Below are 23,787 nucleotides of genomic sequence, written 5' to 3' on the forward strand. Positions count from 1 at the left end.
CGTCCGGTCGCCCCGTGTTCAGTGCAGTGTGTAGCCCAATGGCTCTATTTCGTGGGGGCTTCTATTTAAGCCCCATGACTGGCTCAAGCTCACTCTCTTGGCCATTTTGTATTGACATAGCAACCTTGTGAGCTTAGCCAAAGCCCTCCCACTCATCTCCATCATTGATTCATCATCTTCGTGAGATTGGGAGAGAATCCAAGTGCATTGCTTGAGTGATTGCATCTAGAGGACTTGGTGTTCATGTTTTTGCTGTAGGATTCACTTGTTGCTCTTGGTGGTTGCCACCACCTAGATGGCTTGGAGCAGCGGAGGAGGATTGGCCTGAGTTGGTGCTTGTTCGTGGCCATCTCCGATGATTGTTAGGGGATTTGTACCTTCCCCGGTGGAGCGCCGAAAGATAACTCTAGTGGATTGCTCGTGTCATTGAGTTATCTCACTTGTGGGTAGGTTCTTGCGGTGTCCAATTGTGTAGACAAGGTTCGTGCAACACCTCTTAGCCGCCGAACCACCAAGTGTTAGTCGACACAACGGGGACGTAGCGTGTTGGTAAGCACGTGAACCTCGGGAGAAAATTGGTTGTCTCTTGCCCTTTGGTATTCTCCCGGTGATTGATAAAGTATTCATCTTGTGATTGGTTCACTCCTTTACGCGGCGGTATAATCATCTCACTTACTCATTTATATTCCCGCAACTAGCTATATCAAGCTCTTTAGTATAGCTAGAATTGAGAGCTTGCTTTGTGGATTAAGTTCATCTAGTGGAGCTCTTTAGTGTAGCAATTGTGAGAGCTCTTAGTGAGTAGTGACCTAGTGGATTGTGTGCCTAGTGATCATAACCACTAGAATTATTGGATAGGTGGCTTGCAACCCTTGTAGAGCTAGAGCAAGTTTGTATTTCGCTATTTGTTATACTAATCAAATTGCTCTAGTTGATTTATAGATTTTAAATAGGATATTCACCCCCCTCTAGCCATATTAGGACCTTTCACATGCCTAGATATATATTTGCACGGAAATTCTCTTTGCACAGAAATTCTCTATCTATATACCTTATAATAAAGAGGCAAAAATTCTTCCCATTTTTTGGTATGGCCTCTCCTAACTAACTTCATGAATGTGAAAGCTGACTCTATTATGCGTGTACCACCCTCCTATTTTATATGATATATGTCGGGCTTGATAAATAACCTAGATAGCTAAGAATCCTAATCCAAATAGATTCTTCGGATTCTAAGTAACTAAATAGGAATCCTACTCAAAATACAGAAAAGATAAGAATAAGAGGCAAAATTTCTTCCCATTTTTTGGTATGGCCTCTCCTAACTAACTCCGTGAATGTGAAAACTGACTCTATTATGCGTCTACCACCCTCCTATTTTATATAATATATGTTGGCCTTGATAAATAACCTAGATAGTTAAGAATCCTAATCCTAATTCAAATAGATTCTTTGGATTCTAAGTACCTAAATAGGAATCCTACTCAAAACACAGGAAAGATAAGAATAAAAAATTAGACAAATTTGGATGTACCTATATATCTATTTCTACTACTCCATCCGTCCCGAAATAAGTGATGTTTTGGGTTTGTCCTAAGTCAAACTATTTCAAGTTTGACCAAATTTATACAAAAAAGTGCTAATGTTTAGGATACCAAATAAGTATTATTAGATTTATCATGAAATGTATTTTCATATTCTACCTATTTGGTGTCATAAATATTGATATTCTTTCCAATAAATTTAGTCAAGCTTAAAATGGTTTGACTTATGACAAACATAAAACAACACTTATTTTGGGACAGAGGGGTACCATTCAAGTCTCTTTTTTTTCCTTTTTCTTTTTCCGTCGGTGTTCGTTTTTGTTTTTCTTTCCTTCGGATGGCCACTCAACCTTTTTTTTCCTTTTTTGCTTTCAGTCCGTCCCAATTTTCCTTTTTTATATCTTTTCTGGTATTTTCTGATTTTCTTATAAAAGATAAAGAAAATATATCTAATCTATCTATGTCCACTTCTAGAAGTTTGTTTAGAATGATTCTCACATGTTAATAAATTAAAATAGAGTTCTAACTCAATTCGGTCACGTTAGCTCACGTAAATGCAGGTCATAGCAGCTTATGCCAAAACAGTCGACATTTCCCCTATGCCAAAAAAATCAGCCGTACATCCATTGCGGTGTTTTTTACCTTTTCTTGTAAAAATCAAAATAAACAACAAATACAATTTTATGGGTCTTTGAACCATTGACATTTTTCTATGAAACAAAGATTTTCACCAAAAGTTGTTGATGTAGTTTTTATTAGAAATCAAAATTATTCTTATTAAAACCTAGATTAGCAAATGGTCCAACTAATCAATGTGTGAACTAAAATCTTTTAAGTAGTTTGTTGCCTAATTCAGTCTAAAAAATATCAATGGACACATCAATTGTTGACACGTCAACAAGTAACTACTCGTCGACTTTAATTAAATATTAAAACTATAGATTTTTATAGGTCCTCACGATATTTAATCGTTAAAACACATGAATAGTATGAAAATTAAAGTTAATAAGTTACGATAAGACATATAAATATTTCCGTGCCTTGCATTGGAAAAAAACAAATCTATCAAGATTGTACTTTAATTGGATACATGTTAATAGGATATTGATGTATCGTTGCCAACATTAACTTATATTATTATATATGTCCGTTATTTTTTTCATATATATATATATATATATATATATATATATATATATGATAGTTTTTTCTCCTGTTATAACATATGGGCATGTTGTGCTAGTAAGAAAAAAAGCCCCAACAAGGGATCAACGAAGCCAATGCCATTGAGTAGCCCATGAGACAAATTTATTCAATCTAAATCTCATGATGATTAGACTGGATGAAGGAGAGTCCCCGTTCCTGTTCACCACCGACGAGGCTGGCCACATGAGAAGGGGACCGGCAGTGATGGTGCAGAGGAGCCTAAGACTTCAGCATGCAATAGGAGGAGACGCCGGTGGCTCTACGTATTCAATAATAATAATATATATACAATCATATATGTTAATTTAACGCTAACTGGAAAAGATTAACATGGCAGCGACAACAATGAAACGTCACAAAATCCAAAACTTGCAGTTGGTCTTTGCTTAGACCTCAATTCTCCGGTAACATAACAGCCACATATTCCAGTTTTCCACCGCACCTGCCTGCACCCACGTGCACCACGGGCCGGCTTATAAAGAGAGGCGACGGACGAGGGATCCCACCGGCCACGTGAGTGCGAGCTGGCGGCCCGCTGCCGTGTCAGGCGTCATGTGAGGGGCGGGGTCGCCGCGGACGTGACGACTCCCCGTCCCCGCCCGTCCGCGCGCGGTACGGGTGGCGGTGGAGTCGTGGGCTTCACTGCACCGGAGCCTGGAGGTCAATGCAACGCAAAGCGTCAGGCGTGGCCGGCGCCGCCCGCTCGGCTTCGTCTCCGGCTCCACGCCTGCTCTGTGCGCACGTGTACGTACGGGGCGAGCGCGACGAAGCCCATGCCGCGATTCATCGCGCGGCGCCTGCTACGTGCTACCTGGCTCCGCCCCGTCTGCCACGCCGCGTCGCGCTAGAGCAGTAGCGTGTGCAGGCGCGACGCTTTCGCGTCCGAATCATCCTAGCTACTAGTACGTACTACTACAATGATTGTGAGAACGAAACCATCGGACTATGTGCATACATGTCGAGTAGCAGGGGTGACGAATGCTCGAGAAAATGTTGGAGGCTCTGACGAGTGATGATAAGAAATAATAATGCTTCTTTTAGCGCCGTCGTGCCGATTTCCTTCGAATTTTCGGTGAGAGCAGGTACACAACGGGTAATGCACTTCGATGTCTTTCAGCGAGTGAGTGCTATGTTTCCTCGCGGAGGGTGACACTGACACAGCACACAGTTTGTTGACAAAAAAAGGAGAGAGAGCTGGGGCTGGGGGTTTGGTCACGGTGCTCCGAACTTCGCTTCCCGATCCCGATCCCGATCCGACACGAAGCTCTGGCTCTCCGGTCTCCGCTAGCTTTTCTCCCGACGCGATCGATCAAAGAGCGCTTTCGCGTCTGAAAACGAACGAAGCGCACAGCACAGCACACCACCGCACCGCAGAGAGTTCGAGCAAATTAGGCGGTATACGTGCTATGCGCCGAACTTGCTTTCCGCCGGACTAGATTGCCTGCCCAAAATCAGCAGTACTCGCGTGCAACGACTGGATGAATGTGCTGTTCATTCCGGCCTTCATACTGATGCCCAGCCCATACGGCCCAAGTGCACAAGCAGCACATCCCATCCATTGGACAACCCAACAAAACTGGCAGACATCCGGCCCACGCAGCAACCCGTTATCGACAAGCACATCTCTCTTCTTCCCCGGAACCGACCGGAGCGCTGCATCCTCCATGGCTCCTCCGCCGCGGCGAAACCCGCAGCAAAACCCCACCCGGAGGAAGGTACGCGCGCACGCACCACCCAACGGGCCCCGTCCTCGCCGTCAGTTCCGGAACCCTAACTCTCCCGTCTACTCCCTGTCGCAGGGCGAGGAGCCGTGGCTCGCCGCGAGCCTGCGCCCGGCGAACTTCCTCCCGGGCCTCGCCATCGGGTTCCTCCTCGGCCTCCTCCTCGACCTGTCCTCGTCGTGGAGACCCAAGTCCAGCTCCCCGCCGGCTCCGGCCACGGCACCCGCGCGGGGCTCCAGCTCCAAGCGGGCGTCGGGGAGTTCGTTTGCCTCAGGCGGCGAGGAGCTTAAGATGGTAAGTTGCGCTGCGAGTGTACCGCGTGAGTATACGTGACGGGAGCTCTTCGTTGCTGCAGCTACTTGTACCGCCTACATCTGATTGATTTGGCTCCTAAAACTGAAACATCACCATTTGCCTTGCGCTTTATCGCTTCCGATACAATTCCATTGCGAGGATTTACGACGCTGGTCGTCTGAATTATGTTTCAAGTATTGCTGCTTTGTTTGAACTTCACACAACTCTAGAGTTGAGCTCGCTCTCATTAATGACAATGCGATGTGCAGGTTTTAGTGGTACGCCAGGACCTCAAGATGGGGGCTGGGAAAATAGCTTCTCAATGTGCCCGTAAGTTCATCTCCAAGTGGACGCATGCTGTTTATTTGGTGCACCTCTTTTTCTTTGCATTATCCATAGGTTTTTGTACTTCGCTAAAAAAATGTATAACCTATGTGATTGCCTAATCTGCAACCGCCAAATCTTAGCCAGAGCAGCACTGAACTTTTGCTATATGTACTGAACTTTTGAGCCAACTTACACCTCATTCGTTGCTAATCTCTTGCAGATGCAGCGACTGGCTTGTACGCCGAGTTGTTATCAAGGTGTTAATGCGGTTTGCACTGTTTCTTCATTAGGTAGTTTTAGTTGGAGGATGTCTGATGTATATTTTTCTCTTCATAGGCATAGATATTCCTTTATAATGTTACTGTACACTATGTGGGCTTGAATTTGCGTAGATACAGATGCTGGCACTCATTGATTGATTTTGATTGAATAAATGCTGTTCTACTCATCAAAATAATGTCGAGTATATTTCTGCATGGGTACTGGGACCTTTCTTTATTGGATTGAAGGCTCACAAATTGTTGTAAAAAAAAAAAATGGCTCACAAACCATTTTATCTTGTCTGAGTAGCTGCTGAGTTTTAACTACTGGACACTGCAGCATTGTGTTGTCCATATGGCCTTAAGCCCTTAACACTCTCATCACCAATCTGTGGAGTCCTCGGACTCCCAGAGCTACGGCCCCATCACCCATCTATAGAGCTAAGGCCTTAACTATTGCACCATCCATATGTGATCTTAAATACAGTACTGACTCCTTTTCTGTTCATTATGTTGTAAATCCTCCATACAAAAAGGTAACTGTTCAAACAACTAGTGGTGTTGTGGATGTAGACTGAATTGAAATTAAATGGATGGAAAGTGCAGGCTTCAGTAATCTTATTTTCCCACCCTTACATTTCCCTGTGAAGCCTTTGCCAAATAGCTATTTTATGTACCTTGTCGTCAGTATTTGGTGAAAACTGAGCTCCCCCAAACTCATTTGACATATCTTCTGTAGCAATCGGGGTTTACTGAGACAATGGGAACAACTTGGACAAGCTAAGATTGTTTTGACATGCAAGAATCAACAGGAAATGTTAGTCCTTTGCTCTCATAATACCTAAGTTTCCATAGAACATGTTTGCTTGGTGGTGATGTGTAAATTTGTATTTTACTTTATAAGCATGCTTGTTCCCCTGTGGTCTATTATCAGGAACAGGCTAAAGGAAACTGCAGAACATCGAGGTATTCCTACATTTATTGTTGCTGATGCAGGCCGCACAGAGGTTAGTTTCATGCTTATGCGGATCTACCTACTTTGATACGTAAAACTAGCCCTCCTGTCAGCCTTCACAAAAATCAAGAAAACAATATCCTTCTAAATTTCGGATGGTTTAACATATCTAAGTGATTCTTAATTTGAAAATTAGTATTTGATTTATTGTAGATTGGGTAAAATTTTTTTACTAAAATGATATACTTCAACCATTAGTTCCATGCAAGGTTTTTTCATTCCAGATACTTAACTATTTTTGTGCCTATGTGCCATGTGATGAGTTTATGGTGTGCCATTTCTATCTTCTGTGCACAGGAAATGGGCTGGCACGGACATCAATATTATCAAACATTCCTACTACTATTTAGTGTTTACCCTCATCGATTTTTTCCTTGTATAGGTGTTGGCTGGATCCAAAACAGTTCTTGCAATAGGACCAGGTTAGATTCTCAATCAGAAGTTCAGACTTTTTTTTTTATCTCTGCAGCTATATTTTAAGTTGCAAGTTTGAACTGTATGTTGGAATTCGTGAGTCCCATATATTTCCCTTTGTTTGTCAATGCGACAAGAGTTTTTCATGACCTGAGGATTTTCCTTGAAATTACCTTGTGCAGGGAGGAAAGCTGACATCGATTCAGTTACTGGGAAACTGCGTTTGCTGTGATCTGCATCTCGGAGATGGTCAATCATATGTTCTTCTGATTTCTTCATATGATTGTTTTACTGTCATGCCAACATATCTGATTATTAACTGGACCTCAATTGAGAGCCCTTTCAAAAATCATAGTAGCAAAAGTACTTGATTATTTAAATCCCATCTTAATGCAGCAATCCGAATCACTTAATGTGGATAATTACTGCTAAAATGGGCTTTATGTTTTCTCTCTCTCCAGAGTATTGTCTTTCCACTTGAAGAGCCCCGCGGTCTCGTTTAGCATCAGAAACAGTTGCCTGCTCGGGTTGGTTGTAGCCGTTTGAAGGTTAACCTGACGATTATTCGTGGAAGTTTCCGTTTTTAGGTGGCCCATTTGAAATGCCATTGCTTGTAACCATGTATCCATCTTGTTGTATTTTTATGTCTGAGAAGTATTTGTAGTTTCGGATTAGGTATCATTCCACTCTAAGTAAGGGATACCTGGACCTTGTGCCAACAGGAAACTTCAAGCATGTCTTAACTCTCGTGTAGAGGGCATGGTAGCCTTTCTCGTCAAACATTCGTAGCATAATCAGTTGCATTTCTGTTGGATGTTGTGCGCGCCTTCCTAGTTCCTTCAAAACGGCAGGGCACGCAGGTTTCCTGAACTATCATGAAGTGTTCCTGCTGATTCTTTCCTCGACCGTGCGAGATTCCACGAACGGGACTCGATGTACCTTCGCAAGTTTGCATGTTGAGAAGCAAAGAACTTACTTGGATCATACGTTGCGTCGCGAAGAGTCGCATTAAGTTTGTACACACTCCGGTACTAGTTCAGAGCTTGGGAAATATACCTTTCAAACCAATGCAAACTTTGACAAAATATGCAGAAGTTACAAGAGCTAGTATGACCGTACGAGTCCTGCTGCATTGAAAGTTCCGCAAGTCCAATGTGAATTCGGGCTGGCCCGTGCCAATTTCCAGCCTCGCAAGGCACGGAGCGGCCCAATAAAGGCGAGCAGCTGCAAGTCTGCAGCCAGGCAAAGGCATCCGCGCACCTCAACGACGCTCGTCGGCCAACCTACCAACGCTCCCCGGCCTCCCCCCCGCAGGCCCCGCTTTCCACTGCAGCAGCCAGCAGGGCCAGCAGGAGGGAAAGGGCGGACCAACTCCGAAGCCCAAACCCTCAACCCCCAGCCGCGCCGCGCCGCCCGCCCATGGCCTCCTCCTCCCACTCCCTCGCCGCCTCGCGGCGCGGCCGCAGCGCGCGGCAGGCGCCCTTCTTCCGCGACCTCGCCACCCCGATCCCGTCCCACCGCGGCGTCTCCCGCTTCGCCTCGGGGGCTTCCCCCTCCGCCACGCCGCCGCCGCCGCCCATCTTCACCCTCGACGACCGCTACGCCGCCGCGGACTTCTCCCCGGACCCCACCGCCTCCGACCTCCTCCCCGTCGCGTCCTCCCCCTCCCCCCGCGCCGCCGCCAGCCGCTCGCCGCCATGGGACCTGTCCCGGGGCAAGGTGTCGCTCTCGCCACCAGGATCCCCCATGGATGGGGTCGTCGAGCCGGCTCGGAAAGAGGTGCTCGCTTTGACGCCGCCCGCGAGCCCTGGCGCCCCACCTCCTGCCACGACAGCGGAGGCGCAGTCACCGGCTAGGACGGAGCCAGTGGCGAACGGAGGGGAGGTCGAACGGGAGGAGTGGGTCACTGTATTCGGGTGAGCAATTATTACTTATGCTTTGTTTTGTACTGGATTATTAGCTTATAAATGTGTTGGCAGACGCTTATGAACACGGTGGATTTGGCTAGGAGGCTATGATAAATGTTTATCATGAGTTGACACGCTCCTTGCATTTTTCTTGCTCCCTCCCTCAGTCCCTCGGCAGTTATTTGCTAACCCGAAATTGTAGGCGCCTTGTATGATAAATTGATTCAGTTCTGTTGGTGCTTTTTCTACAGATTCTCTATTGGAGATACCAACCTTGTTCTTCGGGAATTCGAGAAATGCGGAGTAATATTGAGACATCACTCTGGTCCAAGAGATGGAAATTGGATCCACATATTGTACCAGGTAATGATACATTAAACTACTGTTGTGCTTCCATTTTCTGTTCTACCATTTAAATTTAATTTCATGTACCCAGGTTTCACAGAGTAGTCATATTAGCTCAGGCTGCTCTGTAGCTTACCAGCGAGTTTAGTTGCCAGTGAACTGAAACAACTACATAAACTGATTTGGGCTCCCCCATTAGGTTGAATAATGTTCTTGTACCGGTTTAATATAGTGTCAATTTTTAGCTGCACAATATCAACACCAAGTTTTATCCCCGTGTGGCATATGGTTTTGGTTATCCCTTGAACCAGAAGCATATAGGTAACTTAGTCCTGGTCTCCTGGATAGGTTTTTAGCATAACATGCTCAAGGTCACAACTTTATTTATGAATTCTCTAAATTCATAAAATGATGCATTGTTATGTTTCTGCTGACGATGGGTTTACAAATATCCTAGAAAGATGCTGGAAAACATATAGAAATGTCATGTGATTTCTGAATTCCCTTGGCACAGCCAAGTTATGAGGCTTATCCAAATAGCAACTCTTCTGAGCTCTTGTTGTCATCAGGTCTTCAGGTAGTTCTTTTGTTGGTAGTGTCAGTTTGCTTTATGTATTTTTAAAATTAAAAACGTGTATGGTGGTCACTATCAACTCTACCTTTCTAGATGTATTGTTCCTATTGTTATTTCTGATTCTCTTAATTTTGAGATGTTAGCATCTCTGTTTATTTGACAATATTGTCAGTTCTGTTCTTTACATGCATCATAGTAAATGTTTCTACATTACTAGTCCTAATACTGACAAATTTCACCATCATGTATGTGTTCCTGAAGCGCTCTTATGATGCTCGAAAGGCCCTTCAGAAAAATGGTATCCAACTAAGCAGCAGTCTGATAGTTGGAGTAAAGCCTATTGATGCAGTGCACCGGCAGCAGCTGGACGAGAGTTTCGCGCGAAGCAGTCAAGGTGGATTTATGGTTTCCTTGCCTTCAAAGTCACTTGGCTTGAAGAGCACAGGTGCATCGCACCAGTTAGGAGCCTTGCCCCGCCCGTATGACCCTAAAGCTAACACTAATGTTAGCCGAGATGCAGGCCGTCGTGTAACTGGCAGCGTTGCTGCACCAGCAAAATCAATTGTAACCAATGTGATGGATTTGATATTTGGCATCTGATATGCAATGAGGACCAATGCATCCGGGACCTTCTCTGTTTCTTCTGTTTACTTGTTCGAGAATGCCAGCATTCCAAAGATTCAGCAGCAAATTTTGCTGAAGTTTGAGAGCTTACAGAGTGAACTTTCTTTCGGTGATGTAACATTAAAATTATGCAATTTTTCACTTTTATTGTACTTATATGTTGTCTCATGGTATGTCCATATGAGGGCAGTTGTATGTTAATGGCAATGCTATAGCTCTTGTTGTGGGCGATTTTTTATATTTTTAACTCGTTCGTGTATTTTTTTTTCTCTCCTGTCGTTTAAGTGTTACTACCTCCGTTTTCGTTTACTTGTCACCAACCTTTTACTGTAGCAGATTTGACCCGCCGTTTTTTTTTCTTCTAGAAAATCTTAGATACTTCAAAGTATATAACATTAATCAAGTATGTAAAATGAAAAATCATATATGTAAAAACTTGATGTATCTAAAAATCTTTTGCAAAAAAAAACGCATGGTCAAAATTGCTACAGTAAAGTACCTTGCTTCTGCCTCTCCCTCGGAAGAGGTGCTGCTGTAATTTTCGAGAAATCATATATTATAGGCCCCGTTCGCTTGTCTTAAAAATGGCTTGTTTGGCTTTTTTTTTTCAGCCGAAACAATATTTTTCTCTCACAATAATTTAGCCGGAACAATGTTTTTCAGCCAGTTTCGATCAAGTTTCAGACCAGCGAACGGGTTCATTTTTTTTCCCAAGAGGTTCGTATCATCTAGAATGCTTTCAGTTAACGAAGGAAACACTGGTCTCAAATACTAAATAGTGTTATTTTGTGGCAAGGTTTCTTTTTTTGCTCTTTCGGTTTCCAAAAGTGCTACATCATCTAGAGTGTTTTTGAGTTAGAGTGAAGTGATCCTCCCCGGTGAATTGTGTCATTTTGTTGTTTCATGGCTGGGTAAATTGTAACGCACTTCCGGCTGAAACGATGCTAGTTTCATAAGGTTTCAAGGTCGGAAACATTATTACTCGCCGCTTCACCTGGATGACAGTCCATTTTTTTTCGGCCCTGTTCTTTTGAACTTATCCGTTATGGTACGATGTTTTTTTTTCTCCCAACAAAACAGTATTAGTTGGCTTATTAACCGCAAAACCATCAGCCGAACAGCTTTCTCTCTTTTCATATATAATAGTTCGGGTTTATCCGCTCACGTTTTTTCTTTTTTTATGAAAAAGTGCGCTCATGCAGTCACGCTACTGGATTGCATTTTTCTTTTACCGTCTTTTACACCAAAGGTGTTTCTTGTGGTCCCTAGTTGTTTGCGGCTTTCTGATTGGCTAGTGTGCTGGAAAACATGTCATCGAACCAATTAGGAGGAGCCTTCTTTATCTTGACTAAAAAAGAGAAATCGAATCCTAACCCATGGATGAAAATACCAACGGTCTTGATTGTCTCTTCCCTCAATTTTTCATATTAGCCCTAGGATTCTTATCATCGTGTCTCGTTTTCTACCTTTTGCAATTTATTATTCTAAAAAACCCCATCTATTTTCATCTCTTCGACAGTTCGATGGACACAAATAAAAGGTCTGTTCACTTCTGCTTACAGCTGAAGCTTGCTGCAGCTCTTGCTACATTGACGCGCAGCTGGGCTGTACCAGCAGCTGCAGCCGCAAAAGCTGGCTGAAAATTTTGTGACTTGATTATCTCAATAAAAATATGGGGTTTATGAACAGAATAAATTTAATAAATATTCAAACTAAATGAAATCACAGTACTATCATTAGTACACCGACGAACACTGTGTGTATGTATATACGGTAGGCTGAAGCGGGACACAATCAAACAACTTTGCAGGATGGCTGGCAGCCGGGCACCGTGCCGTGCATAACCCCGTTCCGACAAATAACAGCGTTCCCAGGGGCGTACTCGCAAAAAGTGCAATAAATCCCGAGTCGTAGCACGGGACTGGAGCACCCAGTTCACGATCGCGAGGTCGTCGTCTCCGCCTGGGTCCAGCACTGGGATTTCCGCGCCTTCCACCCACGCACACACCCAAGGACGCACGCAGGCCGCAATGGCGGAGCCCGAGGTCTCACCCGCGGCGGCCGGCGGCGGCGGCAAGCTCCGCAACGCCTTCGGGGGCGTGCTCTGCGCCTTCACGCTCCTCCTCATCGGCGTGGTCGCGTTCTCGATCCGCCTCTTCTCCGTAAGATCCGCTTTGCCCCCCCGAGCCTCCAGATCCAGTTCGGTGCTCGCGAAGCGCTCATCCCCGAATTGTGTGTGCTCATGCGTTATGCCTGCTGGCGCGCAGGTAATCAAGTACGAGAGCGTGATCCACGAGTTCGACCCCTACTTCAACTTCCGTGTCACTCAGGTTTGATTGCTGGTTCCATTGGTTTAACGTTTTGCTTTTGTTCTGCAGTATGTGGAATTCAGCTCACTTCTGTAGGAGACTACGGTGGTATATTGATGCTGAGTTTCGGTGTTGGGAGGGTTTTGGGTTTTGGGAATTTACTCTTGTGCCCTGTCTGCTAGATTTAGTTTACTATGAGATGATTAGTGGAAGTATAAAGCAAGCGACACTCACTTGGAGGCATAAATTGTTGGTTGAAACAGTTATCTGTCACATCTGGTCTAAATTTCTCCTTGTTACAGTTTCTGTCGAAGAATGGAATTTACGAGTTCTGGAACTGGTTTGATGATAGGACATGGTAAGAGCAGCAGCTCCAATTTCTCAGTCATTTAGTACTGCACGATTTCTGTGTAACAGGAATCATTTACTAGGCTGATTTCGTTGCTGCTGCTGCTGTTTTAGGTATCCCCTTGGCCGTGTGATTGGTGGCACTGTGTATCCTGGTTTGACATTGACTGCTGGAACTATTTGGTGGTATGCCATCAAGGGACACAATTTACAGTCTTACATTTACATTCTTCTGATTAGATGTGCCTAAAGTATTTGAATGGTCCACTAGGTTGCTGAACTCTCTCAACATCCCACTGTCTGTGGAGACAGTTTGTGTGTTCACAGCTCCAATTTTCTCAGCAAATGCATCCTGGGCTACTTACCTGTTAACAAAGGTTTGTTTTTCAACGAAGTGTGGATTATCACATTATTCTTACCCATTTGCAAATTGTGTGCTTACTTTGACTTCTGCGATAGGAAGCAAAGGGTACTGGAGCTGGATTAATGGCAGCAGCCATTTTGGCAATGGTAAATTGCGCTAACGACTCCCCTACCAATTTTGACCATAATTAAAGAAAAGCTAAATTGGTACAAAACTTCTTTGGTTTATATATATTTAGCCATTTTCATGTCATGGTGGAAATAGAAATAAGGATTCTCTTTAATCAAACCAAATTTATTGTCAGTTCATTTCAGCTTTATAGTGTCCATGTACGGTTTAGGAAAGATAAGTGTTACAAGTTGCAATACTATTTATGATTGCTGATTTCTTTATCCTAAACATATATTTCTAAAGTAAATGAGAAATATTATTGAATGACTCAATCTGTGTTTTGTTGAACCTGGGTACTTGACAATCGGTTTCCTCAGTTACTCGGGTTTGCAATATTTTTCTTTTTACAGGATTTTGTTAATGTTGCCGAATTGTAATGCTTCATTCAGATAACACCAAGATGTTAATTTCTAGCTAATCGCCCACTTCTTAGAACATTGTATTATCTATATATGTAGTCTTCCGTACTCTCCTAGTACCATGTGATTAATCAGAATGTTCTCGACATCATCACAGGTTCCCTCATACATCTCAAGATCTGTTGCAGGCAGCTATGATAATGAAGCTGTAGCAATATTTGCCTTGATATTTACATTTTATCTATATGTAAAGGTAATGGTGCTCAAGATATGTTTTCCATTTTGCTTCTTTGACATATGCAATGCTCTGACTTGTTATGCATATACAGACGCTGAACACGGGATCACTCTTTTATGCAACACTCAATGCTCTCTCATATTTCTACATGGTAAACGTGTTGAATTTTGATCCACGTTTTTCGAATGTTCTTTGTAATCATATACTAGGCTTTTCTAGGTCTGCTCTTGGGGAGGCTACACATTCATTATCAATCTTATCCCAATGCATGTCCTCTTGTGCATTGTAACTGGTCGTTATTCTTCGCGGCTCTACATTGCATATGCTCCCCTTGTGAGTGCGTAAGCTTCCTCTGGTTGGCACACTCTTCTTTACAGACTTTTTGTCCGGAACTGTAACTTACCAGATCCATGGACCATTCAGGTTATACTTGGAACGCTTCTGGCAGCATTAGTACCTGTGGTTGGTTTTAATGCAGTAATGACCTCTGAGCACTTCGCATCATTTCTGGTACCTATATGCCTTCTCCTTTCTTGATTTTTCTCCATTCCGCAGTACAATATTGTTGCCAACTCTTGCAAATGTTTTGCTTCTTGAGGCTGTTCTTTGAAATATGAAAACTCATGATTTCTCAAGTCCAAAAAGGTGTTGGAGTAAACATAAAATGCATTTCCTAGATGTTGAGGCCAAATACAAACATGCATTGACATTATTCATTACTGTTCATATGTAGCATATGTACAATAAATACTTCCCTCATTTTACGACATTTGTCCAACTACACTGCACAGTGCGCGTAGACCAAGAATCTCTATATAAGTAACTAGACCTTATCATTGCTATTGTATTGAAGAAATGCAAAATGACAGGATACCTGTATTGCAGGTGTTCATAATTCTTCATGTGGTTGCTATTGTGTATTATATCAAAGGGCTTCTGACTCCTAGGCTGTTCAAAGTTGCTATGACTCTTGTCATATCTGTTGGCTTGTAAGTCTCTGAAGTTACCAATCTTTTACAATACACAGGATTAATATCTTTGGACCTTGAAAGTTGAAACCAGCAAGAACCTTGTCCTCTGAATATAAATATCTCAATCTTTATCATCTCAATGTCCAAATGCTGATTGCAAGATCCTTCCTGCAGAGCTGTTTGTTTCGCAGTAGTAGCCATACTTGTCGCATTGGTGGCATCTAGTCCAACGAAAGGCTGGAGCGGCCGCAGTTTGAGTCTACTTGACCCGTAAGTTCTTCTAGAATAAAAACTCATTTATTTTGCCGATCAGACTATGACTGACCTGACTTGGGAACTAATAAACATGAAATAACACTTAATGATGACTCGGCTGTTATTAGGTTTTAGTGTAGCTGATGAAATGATGTTAACATTTAATGCTTAGGCTTAGACAAATAAAAGTGTATAACGCTATTGCAACGTCTTATTTTCCTTTCTGGTGTTGCTTTTTGTATGTAGCGCCCTGTTACAGTGTGTTTGTTCTGCTTCTCTTCTCATATTAATCGCTGCAACTTCACTTTTTTTTCTGACAGAACTTATGCAAGCAAGTACATCCCCATCATTGCTAGTGTCAGTGAACACCAACCTCCTACCTGGCCCTCTTATTTTATGGACATTAATGTGTTGGCCTTCCTGATTCCTGCTGGGATTATTGTAAGAACTATACTTTGTCAATTAAAACTGTACCAGCAACAGTCTTAGTTCTGATTAATCGATATTTACATGATCCGCAGTCATGCTTCTTGCCTCTGTCTGATGCAAGCTCCTTCATGGTCTTGTACTTAGTCACTGCAGTGTATTTTTCTGGAGTTATGGTAAGAATCCTTGCACTAGGAAGAATTCATGCACCCTTTTTTCATTATTTACTTGTTATAACTTTCTGTGGCATCCATGCTTTGCTAGGTACGGCTTATGCTTGTCCTTGCTCCTGCTGCGTGCATTTTATCTGGGATTGCTCTATCTGAAGTTTTCAGTGTCCTCACACGATCCATTAAATTTCAGCTGTCAAAATTTTCTTATGACAGCCCTACTTCTGTATGGTTCCTTCTTACATTTTTTTCCTTTATACTAGAATCAAAGTACCCATCCAATCACTTGTTGACAACCTGTTTTCTTCTGAAACTAAAGTCAGGTGACAGTAGCCCAGAGAGTTCAACAAATTCAACAAAAAATGAAAATAGGAATGAAAAATCTGAAACGGCTCCAAAGGAAAAACCGTCAAAGAAGAACCGGAAGAAGGAGAAAGAAGTAGCAGAGAGTGTTTCTGTAAAGCCTAAAAAGGAAAAGAGGCTTTTGGTTCTGCCTTTTGAATTATCTGTTATGGGTATTTTGTTGCTGATCGTGTTAGGTGGTTTCTATGTGGTAAGTTCTCTGTTGTTAGTCTTACCAGAATGAATGTCTTCATTGAAAGAGAGGCAATCTTACTGTTAATGATTCCATTTTTGTAGGTCCATTGTGTATGGGCGGCAGCTGAAGCGTACTCGGCGCCTTCAATTGTGTTGACATCTCGTTCACGGGATGGATTGCATGTTTTTGATGATTTCCGTGAAGCTTATGCATGGCTGAGCCATAACACAGATGTTGATGACAAGGTATGATCACCCCTTTGATTTCTATTGTTCGTGGACTGACTTTTATACTTACACATTAAGGTGTTGCGCTGAAGGTTGCTTCCTGGTGGGACTATGGTTACCAAACAACTGCAATGGCCAACAGAACTGTGATTGTAGACAATAACACCTGGAACAACACTCATATAGCAACAGTTGGTACAGCAATGTCGTCCCCAGAAAAAGCAGCTTGGGAAATCTTCAATTCTTTAGATGTCAAATATGTGCTTGTTGTCTTTGGAGGTTGGTGCTTTATGGCACATAGGAGGGAAAAAACCAATGTAACTTGGACAGTTGGTCGCAAATCCTGACACAAATGTTTCTTTAACAGGACTTGTTGGATACCCTAGCGATGATATCAATAAGTTCCTTTGGATGGTACGGATAGGAGGTGGTGTGTTCCCTCACATCAAGGAACCAGATTATCTTGTAAGTTGTGAACTCCGTCAACAACGCCCTATACACATCATTTTGGTAGCATAATAAGGGGGGGAAAGGTGAAATATACATGCATTTGCATAGCTCTTTCTTTATTCTGATTTTTGAGTTAATGTTATTGGCAGAGGGATGGTCAATACCGCGTTGATGCTCAAGCCACTCCAACTATGCTGAATTGTCTCATGTACAAGCTTTGTTATTACAGGTCTGGTAAACTGAATCAAGAAGACTGATTTTAATTGGAACGTCCAATCATCACATATGTCCTTTGTGTCCTCTAGGTTTGTGGAGACAGATGGAAAAGGCTTTGACAGAGTAAGAGGATATGAAATAGGAAAGAAGCATTTCAAGCTAACACATTTTGAGGAGGTATTATGATGTTACTCTCTGTTCAAATAGGCAACAGTTGATTTTTCATCTATTATACTAACTTGAACCTTTGCTTTATGTTTACCCATCTTGATGATGAATAAAGGTATTCACAACCCACCATTGGATGGTCCGTATATATAAACTGAAACCCCAGAAGAACAGGGTTCGAGGCAAGTTGAAGAAGCCGAAGGCTGTAAGTGTGACAGACCTAGTGTAGTTATGTACCTCATTCTTTTTGAGCTCATTCTAACACATTTTATGCTTGGTTTTGTACCTGCAGAGTGCCAAAACTAGTTCCACACTTGGGGCAGGGCAAAAGAAGAACCCGTGGCAATAGATGAAGTTAACAATAGCACCATTTACTTGATACTTGTTGCTAGGTGAACTGCACTACGTGAACCAGAGAACCACAGAACTAGATTAGAGATCTGCACTGTTGTATTTGACTCTCGTTATATGTTCTTGCGGCCAGAGTGCTGATGAAATTTTTGATAGACCAGAGGAAGTTTATCTATCCCATGGGTAGAGATTGGATGCGGAATTTCTTGGCGAAAGGGTTGCTTAAACTCCCAGTGTACTTGCTGTTTTGTGTAACCCACAAATTTTCTTACAAGGTGATCGGATAATATTGAGTTTCGGCATCTGCAGTAAACACAGAATGCTGTCAAGGAACTTGTGTGGCGGCTCGATGAAAGTGGTGCGGAGAATTTCCAATCTTATGAGATCTGCCCCTGAATCCGGTGGATATTGAAACGGGCAGAAAGATTGTTTCTTCCACGTATTTTATATTCCTCGTCGAAGAGCACATTTATTCATTTCAGAGAGCCAATGCATTTTCATTTCAATGCTTTACCAAATACCAATAAATGGATCGGCGTCGTATTATTTTACAATGATTTCTCAGATTTTGTTTCTGAACATATAGCAGATCACTGATGAGTTTCCCAACAGGATGGGCTGGGCAAAAACCCAAGGTATAAACATGAGTTTGAGATATGCCACAGTATCAAAAAATTGTTGGATCACTATTAAGTTTTTGGGAACTTAGAGCCGATGATGCGCAACTAACCAGGCATCATAAGCAGACCTATCAATTTTTTCCCATCAATGAAAACTGAATATACTCCAACAAAGGCCCATGGGTTGGGCGTGTCTAGAACTGAGAGCTCTAGGCTGTTGTAGCTCATGAATTCACTCATTTTTGGTCTGTATAGACAGCGTCAACGTCATCAAGTTCTAGCAATTTTGAAACAAGTTCCTTGTTTAGTTCCATGGCCTCGTCGTCCACCTGCAAAAACAATATGGAAAGTGTCAGATAATATGACACTCCTAGTAGGAACTAAAAGAATGGACATTTTGCAAGAATAGAATCCAAATGGATAACATGGTAACAGCCAATGAACTACATTATGAAGAATTTGCATATTTGACACTAAATCATCCTGCCTTTGTGGCTTCACTTGTCAATTGTTTATGCAATTATCTTGGCTGTCCTGTACTATATGCAATAAAAATAATTTCTAAGATTTGGCATCAATATAACCATGTTCAAGTACAGCTGCACCCTAAACCCTAACTTGCAACTTGTGCAAACAACAGATTTGACAATAAAAAGGGAAAACAGTGTACCACTGTACCTCAATTGGGTTCAGAGGAAGAAGTTCGTAGCCATTATCAGTTTCAAACTTCAATCCTTCTTCTTGTAGCTTCGATAGCACAACTGGATAGTTTTCTGACGTAGTAACTATCTTGTAGAACCTTTGGATAGAAAGGGGCAGCTTTCAGATACAAGGAGAATCCAAAGGAAGTTTGCTTTTATTAAAATGCAGTAAACAAGAAAGGAAAGCACCAGATATAGCATAGAATTTGGTACTATCATACAGCGACCTTAATAACCATTACTAAGTACAAAACTGTGACTTCATTATGTTCTCTGACTCAGAACACAGCTTTCCTGCGCCTTTGGAAAGTTGCTCATAACCTAATTTGTGTTAACTGGTACTTGTATCATATGTGGACAAGTAATCTAGTGTATTGCAACTTGAAACTTCTGTTAGTAATTCGGTCAGCTCTTGCTCTTTACTCCCATATTTTGTGCTGCTCATGCCATCCTGTCTCCTATGACATGAGGCTAAGTAGATAGGGAAGCTGATGTTGGCCAGGTATGGCCCTGTTAATGGTAGGTAGTATGGCTGGTATGGCCACAGTTCTTGTGATGCTTCCCATCTTCTGTACTACTCATTTCATCCTGTCCAACAGTCCTATGACATGTTGTCGACTCATTTGTTGGGCGGCAGTACAGGCGACGGCATGCACGGCCACCAGGCTCAGCCCGCGTCTAGGGGCTGAGTCGGTTTAGGAAGAGGTCTTCAAGGGCATGCAGGCCACCAGGCTCAGGGGCATGCACGGCCACCAGGTCGTCTAGCGGCTGAGTGGTTTAGGAAAGCTCTTCAGGGAGTGATTTTAGGAGATTGACCAGACCGTGGCTAAAGGGCTGGGTCAGTCTAGGGAGAGGCTTTTCAGGGAGTGACGTTAGGAGATTTGCTTCACTATTATTAGTAATGTGCACCTGAACTATAAAGGGCACCTTAGATTGTGCAATAAGGATTATCGAAGAAGGAACAGGCGGGTGCGTTTTCCCCTTCAACGGTGGCTGCCGGCGATGAACCCACCGCGCCATGGCCTCGCTATCCTCTGCGTTCTATAGCTCTCAGTCTCATGTACTCCATTCTCCCCTACGCTCTCCACATCGCCAGCGCCGCATCAGACATGAGGCTAATAGTAGATAGGAAAGCAGCGAAAGCTGATGTTGGGCAGGTATGGCCTTGTAATAGTAGGAAGTATGGTTGGTATGGCCACAGTTCTTGTCATGCTGACTGATATGGGCTTAGTACTAGGTGTACACCTATTGTACTAGAGTAGAATTTGTATATAATCAAGTTCAAGGACCAAGTAGAATTTGTATATAATCAAGTTCAAGGACCAGCTGCATCCTTAGTTCAGTAGCAGCGGCACTCCTGTGCGTGTGTGTGTTGTGCTCTCTGTTCTCTCTTCTCAACTAATCCAGCTCTCAAGTGTGTGTGAGGCTGAGGATCTGCACCTGATTGCCGACTAACACCTTCATTGGTTTTCTAGTAAACAGTGTTGCATCAAACACTGTTCAGGGAGTGACGCGGAAATGCGTATGTTGCGTCAAACAGTGTTGCATAAAACAAGGTAAGTTTTATAGGACGGCGATTAGACCTGCTATGTTGTATGGTGCAGAATGTTGGCCTACGAAAAGACGACATGTTCAATAGATAAGTGTCGTGGAAATGCGTATGTTGCGTTGGATTTGCGGTCATACGAGAAGGGATCGAGTTCGGAACGATGATATACGTGATAGATTAGGGGTAGCACCAATTGAAGAAAAGCTTGTTCAACACCGGTTGAGATGGTTTGGACATGTCCAACGGAGACCTCCAGAGGCACCGGTGCGTAGTGGAATCCTAAGCCAGGATAGTAACGTGAAGAGAGGCAGCGGAAGACCGAAGTTGACTTGGGTAGAGGCAATAAAAGGAGACCTGAAAGGATGGAATATACCCAAAGACTTAGCCTTAGATAGGAGTGCTTGGAAAACAGTTATTCACGTGCCTGAACCTTGATTGCTTCTGCTGGGTTAGCCTACCCCAACTTGTTTGGGACTTAAAGCTTTGTTGTTGTTGTTGTTGTTGTTGTAGTGTTGCATCAAACAAAAAAGCATTCAGCATTATACGAGCATGTACCTTTCTGCTTCTTCTTCAGAGTCGTCATCATCAAAATTTGGTTCAAGGACGTCATCAGCACCAGCATCTAACGCAATGGTGAGCAGTTGGTCCTTATCTGCGTCAGTAACTTTTATGTTCACCACTCGAGCTTGTCTGAATCTAAAGGTAACAGATCCAGGATCAGCCAATTTTGCTGCGCAGTCTTTTACCACATTTCTAATGTCAGCAACTGATCTTGTAATTTTGTCAGTTAGAACTTCAACGACCATACCTACTCCACCAAAACCATAGACCTGTGAAAATTCTCCATGCACTTAAAACCTATGTAAACCACATAAAAAGTTATATGTACTCTAAGTAACTTGTACTTGTTCCAAATTATATTTCACTTTAGCTTTGTCCCAAGTCAAATTTCTCTAACTTTGACCAAGTTTTTAGAAAAAAAAACTATTAAAATCTACAAGTTCAAGTAAATGCACTATGAATATATTTCACGGAGAATTTAATGAAACTAATTTGATGCTGTAAATGTTGATGCATTTTTCTATAAACTTGGTCAAAATTAGAGAGACTTAAGTGAACTATAACTTGGAACAGATGGAGTAGCATACAAGCCTACTCATATCTGAACAAACCATTTATTCTGTGCATGCAAATATACTATACTTGCCTTTGAGATGAGTTATTGTATATCATAAAATGAGAATCTATTAATAATGTATAATATCAAACTGGTGGCAGAGAAGTTTACCTCATAAACCTTTTCTGTGTAAGTATCTTGTCCCTTTTCTGATGCCCTTTTGATGTTGCGCTCCAAAATTTCTTTAGGGACATCAAGTTCCCTTGCTTTCTCTAGTATAGCTGATAAAGTTGTGTTGGATGAAGGGTTCGGGCCACCCTTCTTGATGCTGTGTGATATACATAAACGAACCAGATTAATTTAAATGAATGGCACTTGAACTCTGATGCTTGGTCTTGTCTGTTGCCGTTCCATTTTAACAAGGCCTACCACTTGGTAAGATATAGTGACACTCACTTCAGTGATATTAAGCAGGCAATGTCTAATTACAGAATACAACCACAATACCTTCACAAGGCAATAACATGCTATGCTACAGATGTCCAATTATTTAAGTTTAAACTACCAAAAAAGTAAAACATCCTATGCTTTTTAAAGAGGACATGGCAACAGATACTAGCAGATGGTAGCATGTTGGATTAACCTTATGCTCAAAACAATCCAAATTAAGAAATCGATGAAATGACAATCTGTAAGAATGATAATGCAAGATCACAGTGTCCAGCAACACCTACGCAGCAACAATTTCTTTTCCAATTTTGCTGTTGCGCTTCATCTTCTTCAAATTCTGGGCATCCTGAATCAAAGAAACAACTAGTGTGAGGATACATATTGAGACGTTAAAGCTAACTACATTAAACAAGAAATGAAAGTTGCTTCCTGTTTTTAGTTTTTTTTTCCTACACAATTATCCATTTATCCTAATGGAGAGTAAATTAATACTAGGCTACTTAGCAGCAAAAGCTAGCTCATATACTCAGTGACAACCGAAAATTCGAAACACATTGATATTTGTTGCTGCATCCATGTCCGTTATTCCAAGCAGAGGCCCAACCAGAATATGCACAGCCAGTGGTCCCGAACTTCGAATTACTGTGACACTGTGCAGAAGATCAAGGCAAGAGCACATCACCTTCCTTCCAGCGATTTTGCAGGAGCGTCGTCCCATGCAGAGCGGCGGGAACGACGAAATCCGCCGCCTCGCCGCATGCCTCTGGAACAGGCCGGCGCTGCCAATAGGTCGATCCCCTGACAGCACCAGCAAACCATCAACACACCAAACATTCCAACAGTGCAATAGGACCAGATCGGCGGAGAGGAGAGCGCGCGAGCACGAGCGTGTTACCGCGGAGGAGCGAGGCTCCCCGGAGAGCGGAAGCGGAGGAGGACAGAGACGAGGCCCTGTGGAGGAGCGCCCCCAGAGCACGCGCGGCGGACGCCATGGTGCCCTGGTGGGCCGGTGGCCGCAGGAGAGTAAGCTCGCGCGGCAGCTGCTCGATGAATTGCTGCGCCCGGGTGGTGGGGCGCTGCTGTGGGCGGGCCGCCGCGGTGGTGAGCTGGGCGTGCACCCGGCTGGCCGGCTGACCGGATCTAATGGGGATGGGAAAGAAACGGCTCAGATTTGACGCTTGTACTGAACGCCGCCAAGTCTGAACCGTCGATACACCGTGCGCTGCCAGTCTGCAGCTTTGACACCTGGACTAGGTGACCAAGACACGTCATCGTTGCGTAGTTCAGAGCTGTCAATTCGTCATCAGTTGTCACGTGCCAAGAGTATGGTTTCTCTAGTCTCTAATCTTGGTTTATGGATGACTCGTGGGCCCACCACACAGACGGCTCACAGAGACCCCTACCCCACATGCCAGAAACTACTGTCAACAGCCGCGCCAGGCGTCAGGCATCGGGACACTCCTGCCAACAATCCAACGGTCCAGGATCATGAAGGCCCACATGTCATAGAACCCTCTCGCAACGTCTCGCCGCTTCTTCCTCTGTCTCGTCGCTTCTT

General features: G+C 43.2%; 3 protein-coding genes across 6 annotated transcripts; 2 read left to right on the plus strand and 1 right to left on the minus strand.

The window, feature by feature from the left end:
- Window positions 1-4,272: 4,272 nt before the first annotated feature.
- LOC136516959 (uncharacterized) lies at window positions 4,273-10,477 on the plus strand. 2 transcript variants are annotated; one of them, XM_066510465.1, is made up of 10 exons: window positions 4,273-4,465; window positions 4,550-4,765; window positions 5,035-5,095; window positions 5,313-5,349; window positions 6,092-6,169; window positions 6,287-6,359; window positions 6,750-6,789; window positions 6,964-7,009; window positions 8,940-9,051; window positions 9,869-10,471. In XM_066510465.1, exons 1-10 carry the CDS (start codon window positions 4,415-4,417, stop codon window positions 10,205-10,207), a joined length of 1,053 nt encoding a protein of 350 aa, XP_066366562.1. In that variant the 5' UTR covers window positions 4,273-4,414; the 3' UTR covers window positions 10,208-10,471. The 2 variants fall into 2 exon arrangements, with proteins under 2 accessions (XP_066366562.1, XP_066366561.1); XM_066510464.1 differs by lacking the exons at window positions 4,273-4,465; window positions 4,550-4,765; window positions 5,035-5,095; ... (3 more) ...; window positions 6,750-6,789; window positions 6,964-7,009 and adding an exon at window positions 8,027-8,697 and having other exon boundaries at window positions 9,869-10,477.
- Window positions 10,478-12,159: 1,682 nt separating this feature from the next.
- LOC136514941 (dolichyl-diphosphooligosaccharide--protein glycosyltransferase subunit STT3A-like) lies at window positions 12,160-18,066 on the plus strand. The gene is made up of 23 exons (XM_066508644.1): window positions 12,160-12,393; window positions 12,499-12,561; window positions 12,843-12,898; window positions 13,003-13,074; window positions 13,160-13,265; window positions 13,348-13,398; window positions 13,940-14,035; window positions 14,112-14,171; window positions 14,240-14,353; window positions 14,444-14,530; window positions 14,906-15,009; window positions 15,166-15,261; window positions 15,567-15,687; window positions 15,768-15,848; window positions 15,937-16,068; window positions 16,162-16,395; window positions 16,482-16,625; window positions 16,700-16,886; window positions 16,975-17,072; window positions 17,207-17,286; window positions 17,363-17,450; window positions 17,557-17,646; window positions 17,734-18,066. The coding sequence occupies exons 1-23, from the start codon at window positions 12,262-12,264 to the stop codon at window positions 17,788-17,790; spliced, it is 2,349 nt and encodes a 782-aa protein (XP_066364741.1). The 5' UTR covers window positions 12,160-12,261; the 3' UTR covers window positions 17,791-18,066.
- A 194-nt stretch (window positions 18,067-18,260) lies between these two features.
- Window positions 18,261-23,704, minus strand: LOC136514942 (probable transcriptional regulatory protein At2g25830). Of its 3 annotated transcripts, XM_066508647.1 has the most exons (8): window positions 23,125-23,701; window positions 22,912-23,027; window positions 22,514-22,575; window positions 21,951-22,107; window positions 21,471-21,520; window positions 21,218-21,358; window positions 19,091-19,211; window positions 18,261-18,741 (listed from the first exon to the last, which is right to left on the minus strand). In XM_066508647.1, the coding sequence occupies exons 1-8, from the start codon at window positions 23,219-23,221 to the stop codon at window positions 18,649-18,651; spliced, it is 837 nt and encodes a 278-aa protein (XP_066364744.1). In that variant the 5' UTR covers window positions 23,222-23,701; the 3' UTR covers window positions 18,261-18,648. The 3 variants fall into 3 exon arrangements, with proteins under 3 accessions (XP_066364744.1, XP_066364742.1, XP_066364743.1); XM_066508645.1 differs by having other exon boundaries at window positions 21,218-21,492; window positions 23,125-23,593; XM_066508646.1 differs by lacking the exons at window positions 18,261-18,741; window positions 19,091-19,211 and adding an exon at window positions 19,246-21,016 and having other exon boundaries at window positions 21,218-21,492; window positions 23,125-23,704.
- Window positions 23,705-23,787: the final 83 nt, after the last annotated feature.

This window comes from Miscanthus floridulus, chromosome 17 (genome assembly GCF_019320115.1).
Source record: "Miscanthus floridulus cultivar M001 chromosome 17, ASM1932011v1, whole genome shotgun sequence".
Taxonomy (NCBI): domain Eukaryota; kingdom Viridiplantae; phylum Streptophyta; class Magnoliopsida; order Poales; family Poaceae; genus Miscanthus; species Miscanthus floridulus.

Coding starts and splice junctions, on each gene's coding strand:
- LOC136516959 (XM_066510465.1), top strand. CDS start 4,415: ATGGCTCCTCCGCCGCGGCGAAACCCGCAGCAAAACCCCACCCGGAGG. Junction 5,096..5,312: donor AATAGCTTCTCAATGTGCCC/GTAAGTTCATCT, acceptor AATCTCTTGCAG/ATGCAGCGACTGGCTTGTAC. Junction 7,010..8,939: donor ACTGGGAAACTGCGTTTGCT/GTGATCTGCATC, acceptor CTTTTTCTACAG/ATTCTCTATTGGAGATACCA.
- LOC136514941 (XM_066508644.1), top strand. CDS start 12,262: ATGGCGGAGCCCGAGGTCTCACCCGCGGCGGCCGGCGGCGGCGGCAAG. Junction 16,626..16,699: donor ACACAGATGTTGATGACAAG/GTATGATCACCC, acceptor GTTGCGCTGAAG/GTTGCTTCCTGGTGGGACTA. Junction 17,073..17,206: donor TCAAGGAACCAGATTATCTT/GTAAGTTGTGAA, acceptor TGTTATTGGCAG/AGGGATGGTCAATACCGCGT.
- LOC136514942 (XM_066508645.1), bottom strand. CDS start 23,221: ATGGCGTCCGCCGCGCGTGCTCTGGGGGCGCTCCTCCACAGGGCCTCG. Junction 22,108..22,513: donor GGAAAAGAAATTGTTGCTGC/GTAGGTGTTGCT, acceptor TATATCACACAG/CATCAAGAAGGGTGGCCCGA. Junction 21,493..21,950: donor ACACAGAAAAGGTTTATGAG/GTAAACTTCTCT, acceptor GAATTTTCACAG/GTCTATGGTTTTGGTGGAGT.